At 43.6% G+C, this 17,411-nt stretch overlaps 2 protein-coding genes across 7 annotated transcripts in view; one reads left to right on the top strand and one right to left on the bottom strand.

Moving 5' to 3' along the window:
- IDUA (alpha-L-iduronidase) overlaps positions 1 to 17,411 on the bottom strand; it is a 79,936-nt gene that overhangs the window by 55,861 nt on the left and 6,664 nt on the right. Inside the window, exon 1 of one of the 3 annotated variants that reach the window (XM_048851476.2) lies at positions 15,986 to 16,106. The exons of the other annotated variants lie outside the window; for them this stretch is intronic. The gene's annotated coding sequence lies outside the window, so the exon portion shown is untranslated. Of the gene's footprint in view, positions 1 to 15,985; positions 16,107 to 17,411 lie in introns of those variants that run through there. 3 annotated transcript variants of the gene reach the window in all.
- SLC26A1 (solute carrier family 26 member 1) lies at positions 1,233 to 16,870 on the top strand. Of its 4 annotated transcripts, XM_075128888.1 has the most exons (4): positions 1,233 to 1,410; positions 7,994 to 8,424; positions 9,105 to 9,752; positions 11,594 to 16,870. In XM_075128888.1, exons 3-4 carry the CDS (start codon positions 9,135 to 9,137, stop codon positions 13,118 to 13,120), a joined length of 2,145 nt encoding a protein of 714 aa, XP_074984989.1. In that variant the 5' UTR covers positions 1,233 to 1,410; positions 7,994 to 8,424; positions 9,105 to 9,134; the 3' UTR covers positions 13,121 to 16,870. The 4 variants fall into 4 exon arrangements, with proteins under 4 accessions (XP_074984989.1, XP_048707427.1, XP_048707426.1 ...); XM_048851470.2 differs by lacking the exon at positions 7,994 to 8,424; XM_048851469.2 differs by lacking the exons at positions 1,233 to 1,410; positions 7,994 to 8,424 and adding an exon at positions 8,431 to 8,557.

Raw genomic sequence — 17,411 nt, 5'->3', positions numbered from 1 at the left:
ACCAGCGGTAGGCAAACTTCTTCACACGCTTCCATTAGTAAATGAGTCTTACTTATTATTTGAACTGTGGTAGCACCTAGGAACCCAGTCATGGACCAGAACTCCACTATGCTAGGCTCTGTACACACAGAACAAAAAGGCAGCCCCTGCCCCAAAGAGCTTGCAGTCTAAGTCTTACTATCCTCATTTTTAAAAAAAGGAGTACTTGTGGCACCTTAGAGACTAACCAATTTATTTGAGCATGAGCTTTCGTGAGCTACAGCTCACTTCATCGGATGCATACCGTGGAAACTGCAGCAGACTTTATATATACACAGAGAATATGAAACAATACCTCCTCCCACCCCACTGTCCTGCTGGTAATAGCTTATCTAAAGTGATCATCAGGTTGGGCCATTTCCAGCACAAATCCAGGTTTTCTCACCCTCCACCCCCCCACACAAATTCACTCTCCTGCTGGTGATAGCCCATCCAAAGTGACAACTCTTTACATTGCGTAAAGAGTTGTCACTTTGGATGGGCTATCACCAGCAGGAGAGTGAATTTGTGTGGGGGGGTGGAGGGTGAGAAAACCTGGATTTGTGCTGGAAATGGCCCAACCTGATGATCACTTTAGATAAGCTATTACCAGCAGGACAGTGGGGTGGGAGGAGGTATTGTTTCATATTCTCTGTGTATATATAAAGTCTGCTGCAGTTTCCACGGTATGCATCCGATGAAGTGAGCTGTAGCTCACGAAAGCTCATGCTCAAATAAATTGGTTAGTCTCTAAGGTGCCACAAGTACTCCTTTTCTTTTTGTGAATACAGACTAACACGGCTGTTACTCTGAAACCTATCCTCATTTTATACATGAGGCGACTGAGGCAATGTACGTCACACACAGGCAGTCTACGGCAAAGCCACTAATGGAACCCAGACCTCCTTGAATCCCATCCTGCACCTTAATCAGCAAGTCATCCCTACTCCCCTTCTAAATGCTAACAAGATGTGTCCACTTTTGGACTAACCTAGCGTTTCGTTCCCAGTCATCCAATATACAAAATCAAAAGCCATCCTTCAGCCAAGGACGCGCAAAGTAGAAAAAAATCTGAACTAGGAAGAGGGAGCAAAGTTCAGCGATATTCTGACTGATGCTCAGCATAATTCTCAGATCACCAGCAGTTAATCAATAATCTTAGCCATTATTTAAACTCTGCTGCTTTGAGTGCACAGCACTTATTCCTAAACTTTCACTAAGGTATACAAGACTCTTTATAGCCTGAATGATGAGAGATTTATGATTCACGAATGCATAGTTACGACATTTAATCACTAGGCACATAGAGTAAAGCTTTACTGAAGACTTTTTGTTCAGATAGGTACAAGTTTTAAGCAGCGCACTGAAAATGCTCCTCATGGTACGATTCAGGTAAGAGTTAATTTTTTCTGAATGAAATGTTTCAAGGCAGCAGTTCTGCTCCCATCAACTTCTATGGAAGCAGGGGGTTTTGTTACTTTTGAAAAAGAGGCCATTCATGTGGGTAACTTTATATGCTACATAAATGTTCCTTATACTCGTCAATAAAGGAGGGCTGGAAACTGGGCAACAGTCATGGTAAAATATTGTCAACGTGCTGGGATCTATAGATAAGCCATCTGCACCGCAAAACCCAGTCCTTGAATTGTGGCATTGGCTGGTAGATATTGTTTAAAAGTAGCCTGTAGCAATAGACCAGTGATATTCACACGGTGGCTCATGAGCCACAAGTGGCTCTTTCATGCGTCTCCTGAGGCTCTTTGCAGCACATGATTTAAAACACTGTGTGATTTAATTATTAATCAATCAGGATGCTTTTACTATGTTATTAACGAATTAAGTTATTAATTTATTTGCTGTAAGAATAGATATATATATATATAACTAAATATTTCCCATCATACTGTTTAAACATGAATAGTACTGTAGTAAATGAAACAATGAATTCATACTACCGTGGCTCTTTTGGGGAATGGTGATCACTGATTTGGCTCCTGGACCACTGAGGTCTGACTATCAGTGCAATAGACTCAGCTGACTCTCAAATGTGTCACATTAAAGCTGGGTGTTTGATTCAGTGATGTGCTGACACTATTTATGCATCCGATGAAGTGAGCTGTAGCTCATGAAAGCTTATGCTCAAATAAATTTGTTAGTCTCTAAGGTGCCACAAGTACTCCTTCGCTATTTATAAGATCTCCTTTAAAATATTCCTCATGGTCATTTTTGGAGTACCTGTTTTCAATGAGAAGAGGGGTAATAATGGAAAACCTACTTTGTTTTCTCCACAACTCTTTAAGGAGGCAGCACAACTATGCAAACAAACACCTAATACGAGTGCTTACTAGGAAACTATCCACAGCACATTGTTTAGTTTCTGAGACTGGGTATGAAGACCCTATAAGGGTGTCAACCTCTGGGATTTTTTTTAAAATACCTAATATTTGGGACAATGTGGTCTTTTGCTCTTAGGAATGTTTTTATGAGCACAATAGAGACCTCTTTGGCCGGGTTGGTTTAAGCAGTATCCTGAGAGGACTGGCTATCCAAAGCAGAGAAGGCATCCCAACCTTGCCTTCAGTTGCATGGCAAACTTTTTACAGGTGATTCCTGGGAGCTTTCTGTAATAACTGTCTGCCTCTTTTTAGTATTGCAGAACCATCCTGGTTAGTCACAGCACTTCCACAGGGAGCTCAGATAGAAATAGAAATTCAGATTGGAAATAAGGTGCAACTTCTCCAGTGAGAATTCTCCCTCACTGGAAATGTTTAAATCAAGATTGGATGTTTCTCTAAAATATATGCTCTAATCAAACAGGAATTAATCCAGGCAAGTCCTGTCTCTGGTCTGTGTTATACAGAAGATCAGACTAGGTGATCACAAAGGTTCCTTCTGGCCTTAAAAATCTATGAATACCATGGTGATGGGCATGAGAAAATAACCAGAACAGCTAACGGGAGAGATAACCGGATTCTTTTCTGGCTCTCCCATCATCCCTGTAGTTGTTAAGGAACTACCAATGCAGAATCTGCACCCTGAAATGTACATTTCAACTAGACTAACTACACTTTTAGTAAAACATCAGCTGAGTCATGGCTACTGGTGATGATATGTGTGCCAGAAAGATTCAACTTGACTTCCACATCCTAGGCTACTGTCAAGGTTCCTTCCCCACTCTGAACTCTAGGGTACAGATGTGGGGACCTGCATGAAAACCTCCTAAGCTTACTTTTACCAGCTTAGGTTAAAACTTCCCCAAGGTACAAAATTATTTTACCCTTGGATTTCCACTGCCACCACCAAACTTTATCTGGGTTTACTGGGAAACGTAGTTTGGACACATCTTTCCCCCCAAAATCCTCCCAACCCTTGCACCCCATTTCCTGGGGAAGGTTTGATAAAAATCCTCACCAATTTGCATAAGTGACCACAGACCCAAACCCTTGGATCTTAGAACAATGAAAAAACATTCAGTTTTCTTACAAGAAGACTTTTAATAGAAGTAAAGGAATCACCTCTGTAAAATCAGGATGGTGAATACCTTACAGGGTAATTAGATTCAAAACATAGAGAATCCCTCTAGGCAAAATCTTAAGTTACAAAAAAGACACACAGACAGGAATATTCATTCTATTCAGCACAGTTATTTTCTCAGCCATTTAAAGAAATCATAATCTAACACATACCTAGCTAGATTACTTACTAAGTTCTAAGACTCCATTCCTGTTCTGTCCCCGGCCAAAGCATCATACAGACAGACACAGACCCTTTGTTTTTCTCCCTCCTCCCAGCTTTTGAAAGTATCTTGTCTCCTCATTGGATACAGGAAATACAGTATACCATAGTCTGATCTTTTCTGTATTGGTTTAAGTCTGGAGCAACTCTAGTGCAGTCAACTGCTTCACTGTGCATTTACACCAGCATTTGGATGCTAAGCATGTAAGCAGAAACTTATAAGGGCATCAGAGTTACATGTTGCTTTTAACAATGGTTGCTTCAGCTGTGTGCCCCCTCTACAAAATGGCTCTTTAAGTAAGAGACCTGGAGCTTCCCTTGGATAAAAAGGCAGATCTTATTTCCAGGGAAATCTGTGAAAAAATATCCAGTGACTTCAATGGGAACAGGATTGAGCCATAATACACAATATCAACAGAGTAGTACTTTATGTTTCAGTAGCAACTTATAAAGCAGATAGCAAAGATGGGAGTCCATTTATTATAGGTTACATGATCAGAGTAATATTTTGCTGGGGATTTAGCACCTCTGTTATTTGGATTGGGTTTGTTACATCCTAAAAACAATAATTCAATCCTTAAAGTGATTACTGATATTTTGATTATGCAACATGTAAGTGATGCCTAGTACAAACTGAAACCACTAGCTCCAAATATCACAGCAAGTGAATTACAACCAGCATATTTACGTTACACAACTATTCAAAATGTATCCAGTCTAGCAAAAATTATGGGAGATTTTATTTTTTATAAACAGTAACTAATAGTCAATAATAAAGTAAATTGAACAAAGTGATCTAATCAACACACGCTTCAGCTTTATACTGAACAGTGTATTTCCAATACAATGGCCTCATTCCTCCAATTTAAATACAAAGCCACTGATTGTTAGTGATATTATGTTAAACTGGCTCTGTTTATTGTTTATTCAGTTATTGCTGCTTTTTGCAAATTGCAACACCTCCAATTTTCCAACAACAATACCAAGTCACTATCTATACTCAAGATAATTAATCTGAGAATCTATTAAGCTAACTTCCAACTGCCATACCAATTACCAAAAGTATAATTATCCTTCAGTCTGATAACTGTACATACTGCACTTAGGTGATCATTGCCCATTTTGTTTTTTTGGAAATGTAACTTTTTAAAGAAACAGCTGGATTGTTAGCTTAGATGAAGACTAGCAAGAACAGTGCACTGACATTTCAGTCTACTTTACGGATCCCAGTTCAGTCCCTCAAAGTAAGCTTATCAAAAGTGTCAGTTTGATAACGGAACTGCCTGCTCATTTGCGATTAAAGCCACGGTGCTTCTTGTTGCCTGGCTGCCTGCGCTCACTGATCTGTGAGAAGTCAGTGGAATTCTAATGGGACTTGCATTCTTTGGATACAATCCTTGCATTTTCAGAATTCGTTTGGGTCAGAAAGCATACGAAACCCCTTTTCCTCCTTGTTTTAAAAACTTTGCTGAACTTTGCTATTAGTATGAAAGAAAAGTAGTCAACTACTTTGTTTGTTTCATTCTTTCCTTATTGGTAAACTTTGATCATATGATCTTAAATATGAAACTGTCTGGTATTATTTTGTTCTCATTCTTCCATTCAAATGTATCTTTGTACTGGTTTACTCCAAGGAATTTCTGACCAGGGACATTTTGCTTAGTGTAAACAGCTCAGAATGTTGAAGCCCAGATTTAGGACTGCTAGTACTATAAGCAAAAATAAATATGGGCTTTGCTAAATTACATCATCTTGCACAGCTGAAATAAAGATTACTCCGAAGCATCTACAGCAGAGGTGGGCAAACTACAGGTCACGGGCCACATCCGGCCCCACAGGACCGTCCTGCCCGGTCCTTGAGCTCCCGGCCGGGGAGGCTAGCCCCCGGCCATCCTTCCTGCCCTGCAGCCTCAGCTCGCCCTGCCGACAACGCTCTGGGCAACTGGGCTGCAGGGTTGGCTCTGGCCAGGCTCCCGGGCAGCGTGGCAGCAGGGTTGGCTCTGGCCAGGCAGCACGGCTGCCAGTCCTGGTGCTCTGAGTGGCATGGTAAGGGGGCAGGGAGTGGGGGGTTTGGATAAGGGGCAGGGGATCCGGGGGGCAGTCAGGGGACGGTTGGATGGGGCGGAGCAATCAGGGGACAGGGAGCAGGGGGGGTTGGATAGGTGTGGGAGTCCCAGGGGGCCTGTCAGTGGTCGGGGTTGTGGATAGGGGTCGAGGCAGTCAGGGGACAGGGAGCAGGGGGGGTTGGATAGGGGGTGGGGTCCCGGGAGGGCAGTTGGGGTGGGGGTTCCAGGAGGGGGCGGTCAGGGGACAAGGAGCAGGAGGGGTTGGATGGGTCAGGGATTCTGAGGGGGGCAGTCAGGGGGCGGGAAGTGGGTGGGGGCAGATAGGGGGTGGGGGGCAGGCTGTATGCGGAGGCACAGCCTTCCCTACCCAGCCCTCCATACAGTTTTGCAGCCCTGATGTGGACCTCGGGCCAAAAAGTTTGCCTACCTCTGATCTACAGAGTTATATTAGTAGAAGTTAATGATTATTCAATACAACCAATATACGCTCTCCCTAGGCTGCAACAGTGTCAGACATCATGCCTTCAAACATGTTAGTTTCCATCTTTAACAAGTGTTATGAGTTTTTTTTTTCCAATTGTGTTTTGCTGACTGAACTGAGTTGACAATTGCACAACATAACCTGTTTGGCCCATCAAGAAATGGCCTTGAAGAGGTAATGCACATGTTAGAACTAGGGCTATCAATTAATTGCAGTTAACGCAAGCGATTAATGCAAAACAAATTAACTAGATTAAAAAAATAGTTGTGATTAATTGCAGTTTTAATCACACTGTTAAAATATAAGAATACCAATTTAAATTTATTATAAATATTTTTGGATGTTTTTCTACATTTTCAAATATATTGATTTCAATTACAACACAGAATACAAAATATTTGCACTGTAAAAAAGATAAACAAAATAGTCCTACTTCTTGTTCAGCCAATCGCCAAGAAAAACAAGTTTGTTTACATTTGCAGGAGATAATGCTGCCCACTTCTTATTTACAATGTCACCTGAAAGTGAGAACAGGTGTTCGCATGGCACTGTTGTACCCAATGTTACAAGGTATTTATGTGCCACACAGGCTAAACATTTGTATGCCCCTTCATGCTTTGACTTGTAGGCTCTGAAGTTTCATTGCAGTTATGTTAAAAAAAAATTCTACATTTTTAAGTTGCACTTACAGGATAAAGATATTGCACTACAGTACTTGTATGAGGTTGTGATGGGGGCATCTGCCCCACACTGGTCCATAAGGGGTTTATAGAGCCCTAAGGAGGCTGCACAGGAGGCAGGCAATTAGAGAGGGGCTACAAGGAGTAGCAATCAGTGCCAGGCTGGCCCATATAAGATGGGCTGCGGAATAGAGCAGTTTCAGTCACTCCGTGGAGCTTGAGGAGAGACGACTGGCTGCCTTGCAGGCTGAAGGCAGCAAGCACCCCGAACAGAGCAGGGCTGCAAGCAGAGACCCAGGGAGTAAAGGCAGCTCCTGGCTGGCTGCAGGGATTTGTAGGCTGAGGCTCTGAGGCATGAGCAAAGAGGGTGCTGGGGCTGCAGGGAAGTGGCCCAGGGAGATCTACAGAGGAGTCGGAGGGGGCTCTGCAAGCAGCGGCCATCTACAGGGTCCCTGGGCCGGGACCTGGAGTAGTGGGCGGGCCCGGGTCCCCCCCACTCACCACTGAGGAAGTGGCTGGACTGTCGGACTGCAACATTCCCCTGGAAGGGGAGAGCAGAGAGTTGGCATAGCTGGAGGTCTGTCACCGAAGAAGACGCCGCAGTCCTAGGAGTGACATGGGTCCTAGAGCAGACATGATGGTGGCGAGGCACTACCAGAAGAAGGCGCACTGGTGAGTAGAGCTAATTCCTATGACACCCAGCAGGAGGCACCAGCGTGGTGAGTCGCATCCCATCACAGAGGTGAATTGAAAGATGCTATTTCTTTTGTTTATCTTTATTACAGTGCAAATATTTGTAATAAAAATAATATAAAGAGAGAAGTGTACTCTTTGTATTCTGTGTTGTAATTGAAATCAATATATTTGAAAATGTAGAAAAACATCCAAAAATATTTATAATAAATGTCAATTGGTTTTCTATTATTGTTTAACAGTGAAATTAAAACTGTGATTAAGAATAACTATTTTTTAAAATCTTGTGATTAATTGAGATTTTTTTTATCGTTTGACAGCCCTAGTTAGAACATCAGCAAGCCCTGAAGTCCTGCAGAGATCTTAGCCTGCGTCTTGTGATGCTGGTGAAGAGCTAGAAATCATTTGCACTGCGCAGCAACACTACTGAACCTGCAGACTTATGAACAACCTATTCTTGAGGCCAATAGATAGTACACGTAAAGAGCTCCATCTGCATACACAGATATATATTGCTTTTCATATGATTCTCTCGGTATTCCTTACTACCACTAGCAAATGTATGCAGAAGAGGACAGGATTTGCCATTATTCTGCAAACATAGCTTGGCTCAGACTGGAATGGAACTTGGCATAAACTGCTTGGTATTTTTCGCCCTCCTTATCCATTTTTTGACTGTCCATCTGTCTTGATATCTGCACTTCCCAGCATAGCCGAGGCTGGGGAGACTACAGGTTCTAAACTTAAAAAGGTTAGACTTCAGAACTCACACCCTGACACTGCAGGCTCGTGAGCACACTATCGCTCTATTGCTGAGTTTAATGCTTTAACTGAACCCTCTTGCTGTAGACAGAGAACATCTGGAAGTTATGGATCACCACAAGGTGTGTTGTTTCCAAAACAAGGGTCAAATGCTTTCTTAAGAACTGAATGCCCCTCCCACTGCTGGGAGCATTCAGCATATCAAGTTGTAAGTTTATACTGAATTATAGCATTCAGCTAAGTGGCTTTTCTGGGGTGAGGCATGTACTGTGCTGCATTATTTAGACGAGCATATTGAATTGTTTGTTATCAAAAAGGGTTATTAATTCAGCTCTGTTTTTGCTTAATGTGAATTTATTGTTAAATATTTGCCAGATAACTTTAAGCTGTTGGTTCTTTACAAGCTTTGTTTTTCAGTTTTCTTAACTAGTCTCGTGTGGTTGATCATTCAGTAACTCGTATGGTAATGTTTATAGTTGCTGATTGAATTAGACTTTATTAAAAGCAAAATGAATTGTAAGCAATGAACTTCCATAGTCAATATTTAGAGTTAGAAATATTTGTGCTGAAATACTCAACTTTTGGCCTCTTGGACTGTAATGCACAAATCCTGTCATCATCTACACCATGCTGAAATGGAACCTAACTAGCACTTTCTTTACATCTTAGGAACTGATGTATTAAGTGAATGCACAGAAAATGGAAAGCCAAACAGAGGCTATCAAGATGGATATTGGCCCCTCTCTGTCATTTCCAATGGAAAGAAAAGTTCACATCCAGTCAAGCAGGAGACAGATCATCAAAGCCAAACTGAGGAAGAGCTGTTCCTGCACCACTAAGAGACTGAAGAACATAATCATGGACTTCTTTCCTGTGTTACGATGGCTTCCCAAGTACCACTGCAGAGAATACATATGGGGGGACGTTATGTCCGGGGTGGTGATTGGGATCATTTTGGTACCCCAAGCCATAGCGTATTCTCTGCTTGCTGGTTTGAAGCCTATTTATAGCCTTTACACATCATTTTTTGCCAACATCATTTATTTCCTGATGGGCACCTCTCGACATGTGTCGGTTGGCATTTTCAGCCTATTAAGTTTAATGGTAGGGCAAGTTGTGGACAGAGAGCTACTCTTGGCAGGGTTTGACCTGAACAATGATGATGATGCCATCAGCAACAGTTATGAATGGAACAGCAACAATTCTAATGTAACCGCCTTCAATCTTACTCTTGGGGGGTTGAATGCTGAGTGTGGGAAAGAGTGCTATGCTATTGGAATTGCTACGGCCTTGACTTTTCTGGCTGGAGTTTATCAAGTAAGTTGCTGGCCTCACCTAGGGTGAGGATATGAAGTTCTTACAGTGCATTTGCATGCTTTTGACTTCCACTGTAAGGAATTTTAACACATCAGCTCAGTCAGATGGTAACTGAAATTTATCTTCCACGGAGAATCCTGGCAGCACATTATAAAGTTTATTTTAAAAGTGTTTGATAAATAGGTTTTATTAGCTGCTTACTTGGAACACAATCAGGACCCAACACAGGTAAAATTCCTCTTGGCTGCAGTGGAAGTACTACTTACACTGGGTGCAATTCTCCATTGCATTGTGACCCTTTTATGCTGCCCTGTGGGCACAAAGAGACCTGACACTCAGATTTGGTCATGGGGGAATTTCCAGGTAACACAGACACAGTGTAACAGCTCTAACAACTTCACTTCATGATCCTTCATGTGGCTGGGGCCTCATGATCCCAGTCTTCCCCTGCATCAAGGTGAGGAGAGCTGCTCCCCGCTCCCATTCCCAGCCCCCTGCTTGGCACCCCACAACCCCCTTGCTCTTGCTGTCCCAACCCTTCCCCCTCCCAGCAGCCCCAGATGGCTAGGAGTTGGAGAGTGAGCCTCATCCTGCAGCAGTGGCTTCTGTCCCATGGTGCTGGACTTAGCTGGTTACCTGCTCCAGACATTGCGTCCTGGTGCATAGGGTCACAGTGCCACTCAGGTTTGGCCCAGCTGCCCCTTCACCATGACAGAGGAGCAGCTGGGCCAAACCTGAGTGGGACTGAGTGTAGCCCCATGCACCAGGTCACAATGCCACTTGGTTTGGGGACCCTCTCAAATGGGGGGCCCAAGGCAAACTTCTCCCCACCCATGGGCATGCACGGGGGAACAATATCAGGCAACCCATCTAGACCCATCCCGCAACTCACTGGTTTGGGAAACACTGGGTTAGGGCACTAGCCTAGAACTTGAGAGACCTGGATTCAAATCCCTCCTCTGCCACAGACTCTGTGTGTGAGACCTTGGTCAAGTCGCTTCGTCTCTCTGTATCCCAGTCCTCCATCGGCAAAATTAGGTTAACACCATTACCTCAGTGGCCTGCTGAAGATAAATGCACTGAAGAATGTGAGGTGCTCAGCTGCTATGCTGATGGGGTATGGATAGTAAGTTATCTCAGGTGCCCCGTGCAGGTCACCTTAAAGGGCTTTGATTTGCCAAGGGAAGATGCTCAGCCCTTTTTGCAAGTCAGGCTTATTTACTGCATCTCAAAATGGCCACCCAAGCCCTGAGGCACCCAAAGTCATTACTGTCCGCTGAATATGTAAGGCACGGTGCCCAGGTTGTAAAGCAATCCCACTTCAGTCTGAAACAGGCCTGAACTCAAGAAATGAGCTTGTTAGTTAAAAAACAAAAAAGGAGCCGTATTTTCCCTTAATACTGAAGCAGAAATCTCCATTGTCCTCACTGGGAGTTCTGCTGACAAAGGGATGCCAAGGAGGGCCCCGAGTTTTTCTACTCCCTTTAGTGGAGGTGAAATGAAAATTCAGCTCTGAGTACAATAAAAGCGCTCTGGACTAAATTCTCCACTGACTTACACGAGCATCAATGCAGTCAGGTGGCAGCTCACTTCAATGTGGATGGAGTTAATTTGAATTGATGCAGGGGGACCTGTTCCAGTTAGTCCACTTCAAAAGCCCTCTCATTTATCTCTAGAGCTCATGGTGTAGCAAAACAAATCCATCAATTGTAAAAGCAGGCCTGAAATAACAAGTTACCAGCCCTTTTAAGAATTATAACTTTCAAGGATTTGTCTGCAACTGATGCTTGCTTAGTTTTTTGTAGCACCCTTTAGTTCTCACCCTCTTGCTTTTCTTTCAGGTTCTGATGGGAGTCTTTCGTCTAGGTTTTGTCTCTATGTATCTTTCAGAGTCTGTGCTGGATGGATTTGCAACTGGTGCTTCTTTAACTATTTTAACAGCCCAAGTTAAGTACCTTATTGGAATAAAAATCCCGCGCAGCCAAGGGCATGGGATCTTCTTAACGACCTGGATGAATATTTTTCAAAACATTTCTCAGGCTAACCTGTGCGATGTAATCACGAGCGTGGTTTGCATTGCTGTGCTAGTCACTGCGAAAGAACTAGGAGATCGGTACAAGCATAAGCTGAAAATCCCACTGCCCACAGAGCTGGTGGTTATTGTTGTGGCAACGCTGGTTTCCCACTATGGGAAACTGAATGAAGTTTATGCATCCAGTGTTTCGGGGGCAATTCCAACTGGATTTATTCCCCCTCAGATGCCAAATTTTAACCTGATGCATCGTGTGGCGCTAGATGCTGTTCCTCTTGCCATAGTTGGCTTTGCATTTACAATCTCCCTCTCAGAAATGTTTGCAAAGAAATATGCCTACACGGTCAGAGCCAATCAGGAAATGTTTGCCATAGGATTCTGTAACATTATCCCATCCTTTTTCCATTGTTTCGCAACCAGTGCAGCTCTTGCAAAAACGCTTGTGAAATCTTCTACGGGCTGCCAGACGCAGGTCTCTAGTGTTATCAGCGCAGTGGTAGTGTTGCTGGTGCTGCTCTTCCTCGCCCCGCTGTTTTATTCTTTGCAAAAATGCGTTTTGGCTTGCATCATCATCGTCAGTCTCCGAGGAGCCCTTCGGAAGTTTAGAGACGTGCCCCAGCGATATCACATGAACAAGGTGGACACTCTGGTTTGGTGTGTTACTGTGTTCTCATCTGCCCTGATCAGCACAGAAATGGGGCTTTTGATTGGGGTCCTCTTTTCCATCCTGTGCATTGTTGTTCGTACGCAGCGACCCCGTACTGCCCTGCTTGGTCAGATCCAGAGCACTGCCTTCTATGAAGACAACTGGGAATATGAAAGTCTCTGTCCTGTTCCAAATGCCAAAATATTCCGTTTTGAGGCACCACTTTACTATGCAAATAAAGACTTTTTTCTGAAGTCTCTCTACAGAATGACTGGGTTAGATCCTACTCTGGAAGCTGCTAAAAGGAAAAAGAATGAGAAGAAGCAAAAAGAGCATTTGAAAGAGGGAAATAGAGGCACAACTGTTAAGGGATTGGATCAGGCAGATACAGCCTTACACCTGGTTCCTAAACAAGTAGATTTCCAGACCATCATCATAGACTGCTCCTCAGTCACTTTTCTGGACACAGCTGGTATAATCACATTAAAGGAAATACTGAAAGATTACAACGAGCTAAAACTCACTGTTCTTCTGGCTTGCTGCAACCCCTCAGTGATTGACTCTCTGAAAAGAGGGGACTACTTTGGGAAGGATTGCAAAAAGATGCACGAATTGCTGTTCTATAGCATTCATGGTGCCGTGCAGTTTGCCAGAGACAGAAAGCTTGTGGCAGATGGCTCTGCTGTTTAGTTTCAAAGGCCCATGTATTTCCCTCTGCACAAAGGGAAGCAGGGTGCAGTCACTTAGAAGTAGGCACACACCTCACTTGCTGCGCAGGAGCCATCTGCCTACAGGACATGCTCCCATGAGAAGGTGTGCAGTGCTGGACCGCCGCATCACGTCTGCAAACAGCGCAAACAGGGGAGTGGCCAAGGACCAGATGAGAAGGATAAGGAGTGCACCCAGTTACCTCCTGAACTGCCATTCAAAATGCAGATGTTGGACTGTACAATAGGTTGTGAGTTACTTCTCCACTGTACTGTAGTAACTTACATGCATCAAACTTATGTACCACTGGTCTGGCGTATTTGCAAGTCTGAGCAGAAAAGGCTAGCTGCCTCCCTGGAATGTGCTGGTTTATGGGTACAGGATAGCAGTCTCCAAGAAACCGCTTGTGGTCTGGTTCCTTGGCCACATCACAGTGCTATCTTTTAAACTCTAGCCTGTTAGGCCTTTTTCCTTATCATATCACTACTAAAGGCATGCTCTTGTTTCAATGGGCTTTTAGGCAACCCCGCTGTTTGCTACACACTTGTTATGAGCATCAGCTGGGATGATGTAACACCTCCTTCCCACATGCCCATGAGCCATAACAAACGTGTTGCCCTCAGTTTCATTATTCCTTAGCAAAACCTCCCTCAAAGCTACCACGGAATCATCCATATTAAAAAAAGTCTAGTATTTCTGCCCTTAAAGATGCAGGAAGAAGTGTGACCATTAAACTCAGATTTGCTGTAGCTAGTGAAAATACTTGAAGTGATTTAAGAAAAGGGAAGTGCTTTCATTAGAAATCTTATAGCTACACTAGTTTAACTGTGAGGCAAATCTGACTTTCTGGAACTTAGCTATCTCAAGCTTAAACCCTAAAATTCAGGCCAAGCACATCATGTTTGTAATGTAACTGTCAGACTGGGTGCAGGGCAGGGGGGAGAAATGGGAGGGAAAGAGACAAAGGAGGGAAAAAGATGAAAGAAGGGAAGCCTGAGATATGGATGGGAGTGGAAGAAATGGGACGGTTCTGAACTGGGTCTGAATCTGCAAGTTTTACACTGGTGTATCTGGGATCAGAATGTGGTCTAATGGCTGAAGGAGAACTTCTTAAAACCATGCATTTCATTATGTTGTCAGAGTACCCCCGCTATTTGTATACATTTCAGGCCATAACTTTAATTTGTAAGTCTGTGGTTTCTAATGACAGCAAATAGATGTCTAGGCTATTATGCAGAGTTGGGCTATGTTATTTTTATATTAATTTCTATGAATTTTTATTCCCCATAATATCAAATGGTGATTTAAAATACAGCACACTGTCAGTCAGACACATTAGTATATGTCACACCTATTTGTGCAGTATCTGTAAAAAAATATACACAAGATAGGGCTAGACCAGAAGTCCGTTTAACATGTGGCGCTGAATTGCAGCCAGAAGTTCTGACACTTGGCTTTGGCAGCGGGGCTTCTCCAACGCTCAAGTTGAAGAGCTAGGCCACGGCAGTTTCGGCTCATTCAACAGCTGCTTCTCTCTCCTTTCTCATGCCCCATCCCACAGGCCAGGTGATGGGCAGGATAAGGAAGCTCAGCTTCTGGTCCTGGATGCTTTTTTCCTTTCTTGTTTTGGCCATTTTGTGTGACCCTCCAACCCCATTTCAATGGCAGAACCTTCCCCTTTCTCAGTAGCTCTCACTGTCATTCCTCTCCCATCCTTTTCCCTGGAGTTAGACGCTCCTTCCATTCATGAGTGAAATGTGAGGAAAATGCAGGTGTGAGGAGTGCGTTCAAGGGCTATATTTAGTCTAACTCTAGGGAAGCCAACAGAGACGCACTTAAACATACTCAATGCTATAACTGTGCTCTGTAGTCTCTAAAGAGACTGCTGGTCTCATTCTAGTTTTAAAGCGAGCCCTTTGCCATGATACATAACATTTTGTTTAAGAGCACTACACAGCAGTACCATGCCACTTATTTCCACTCTCTAGATCAACACGGGAAAGGATATTCTAAGTAAAGGTCTCCAGATTTCCCAGTGTCCCCTTCCCTATTTAGTAACACCACAACAAATAATCCTTTCAGAAAGGAAGGGCAACTCATTTCCAACTAGAGATATTCTGGTGACTGACTATCAGAAGTGAGAGCAACACTGGGATGGGGTGTATAGGAGGGAGGTGTCAGAGAGGCTCTGGGGACAGGACTTGCCCTGCCCTTCTGACCTTTTCAATCATGTATAAAAGGGAGAAAACAGCAGTCAGCTGAGGGGGGAGGAGCAAGACTGCCCTAAGCAGAAGACTACTGGAGCCTCTTGGGGAATGCCCATCCAGGAGATCTTTACCCCAACCCTGTGGGGAGTGAAGTGAACTCCCAGGGAGAGACTTAAGAAGGCCTGCCAGGGGTAGGACCCCGGTAAGAAGTAAGGAATCGGGGCCTGTGCAGGAGCCATCCAGTGCAAGTAACTGGGTGTGGTCAGGTTCTCTCCCCCTCTGGCAGAAAACCCTGTGGGGGCTCCTTTACAAACACATTTTTAATGAGGATTAGTGGTTAGGTACTGAAATTCCCCTGCTCGCCTCATTTATTCAAAAAGATATGTGATGTCTTGGTGCCATTATCACAACACATGATGTCCACAGCACAGTAACAAAATAATTCTGGAAAAGCCAGGCCTGACTGACATTAAGAGATCAGAACTGACCAACCATTTTTAGAACTAGTGTTTTTCTGCAGTAAAGTCAATTTAACGTGCAACAACATCATCCATTAAAGAGCTGGTGTACCATGACCACAGCTTGTCATCTTCTCATTGTTACCTTGTGTTCTCCTGAAATGTTTGTTGTAGCCACTTACTATGTATGCTTTGCTGGTCAGGGACCATCTTTGTCATATGTCTATACAAGGCCTAGCACAAAGCGACTGGGGCCAATACACTTCGCTGTATGATACAGCGGGCTGCAATTGGGAGTTAACAGCAATCCCTGGGGAAGAAAAGAGCAAGCTGTTTAACAAAGCTAGTCTTATTCATTCTGTTGGTTTGAGCCCCAGAGATAGAACCTTGAGAAGAAATATAGCTAAGCTTTCCCCTAATGTTGTGAGACTGATCTGGTTTCTGAAAGAAGACGGGGGGGGGGGGGGGGGGGAGGAAACAAAATTAAGACTTATCCTTACCTGAAAAAAAAAAAGTTAAGAGTTCTAGCTCATGCTCCCACATCTTCCAAAAAAGGGAGAAGGGAAGAGAAGCGGGTTAGTCGATCTTTTTTTAACAAAGCATGCTGGGAAGGGGTGCAGTCTGGTGGCTCTTTACAAAGTAGGCTCTTCAGGTTGTTTAGTATTTATCAGAGCAGCATCCCAGTAGAAGAAGGAGAGCTACATGAAGGTACTTGTGGGGAGGACAGGTTTGTTTTTTTCTCTCTGATAAAAGTTGTTTTAACAACCGGAAAAGACTTTAGGAACCATTTGCATTTTGAATGTTTGTTCTGGGAACCGGCCTATATGTAAGTTACTGTGTTTGGGACTATAAATCACTTTCTATGATTAAAAACTGCTTTATTTCTGTTCGCTTACTGTCAGGGGTCAGGGCAGGGTATACTGACTCAGTGTGCAGCTGGTGATGGGCTTTTAATTCCTCTGTGGTTTTATACTATTCTCAACGACTTGGGGTTTAGTAATACTAGAATAAGATACCTAATGAGGCTCTCTTTTTTCTTGTGTAGCTGGCATAAAATTTTTTTCGAGCATGGTGTCTTTGGCATGGACTATATACTTAACAAACTTCAGGTACTGATAAGTAGCATGGGAGGGGTTCCCAACCTCAAGGGGGAAAGAAAACTACCTTAGTTCAGTCTGGAAGCAAAAAAGCTGCCCTTCCATACAGTGTGGGGGAAGAAAGGGAATGGTTACAGCCGCAGGCTGGAAGCTGGGGATGTTTTCAAACAGCCCCTGATTAGTGGTGTCTCACAACGGACAGTTTTTCCCACCAAGAGAAACTATTTGGCTCTACATCACCATTTAGTCATGACTGGGATTTAAAGGCACAGTCTAGCCATAAGGGTTCACAGCTGAATACAGTAATTCCCCTGCGTCTTCTCATGCACTCCCAGGACTCTCACATCACAGATGCATTTCCATTACTTCTAGGGAAGAGCAACCCTACCAAGTGCACACAGGAACATACAACTTACCTAAAATACATAGGCTGAGGTATTTAACGAGGTGAAGCACTGTCAGAGATATTAACATGTCTTTTTGGACAATGTGAATGAGTCAAAGCAAATCT

This window comes from Caretta caretta, chromosome 5, assembly GCF_965140235.1.
Source record: "Caretta caretta isolate rCarCar2 chromosome 5, rCarCar1.hap1, whole genome shotgun sequence".
Lineage (NCBI taxonomy): Eukaryota > Metazoa > Chordata > Testudines > Cheloniidae > Caretta > Caretta caretta.
This window is presented reverse-complemented; position numbering and strand designations above follow the sequence as displayed.

What these genes read in the sequence shown, in the direction of transcription:
- SLC26A1 (XM_048851470.2), top strand. Translation starts at nt 9,135, where the DNA reads ATGGAAAGCCAAACAGAGGCTATCAAGATGGATATTGGCCCCTCTCTG. An exon ending in TTCTGGCTGGAGTTTATCAA is followed by an intron (nt 9,753 to 11,593) that starts GTAAGTTGCTGG and finishes CTTTTCTTTCAG; the next exon opens with GTTCTGATGGGAGTCTTTCG.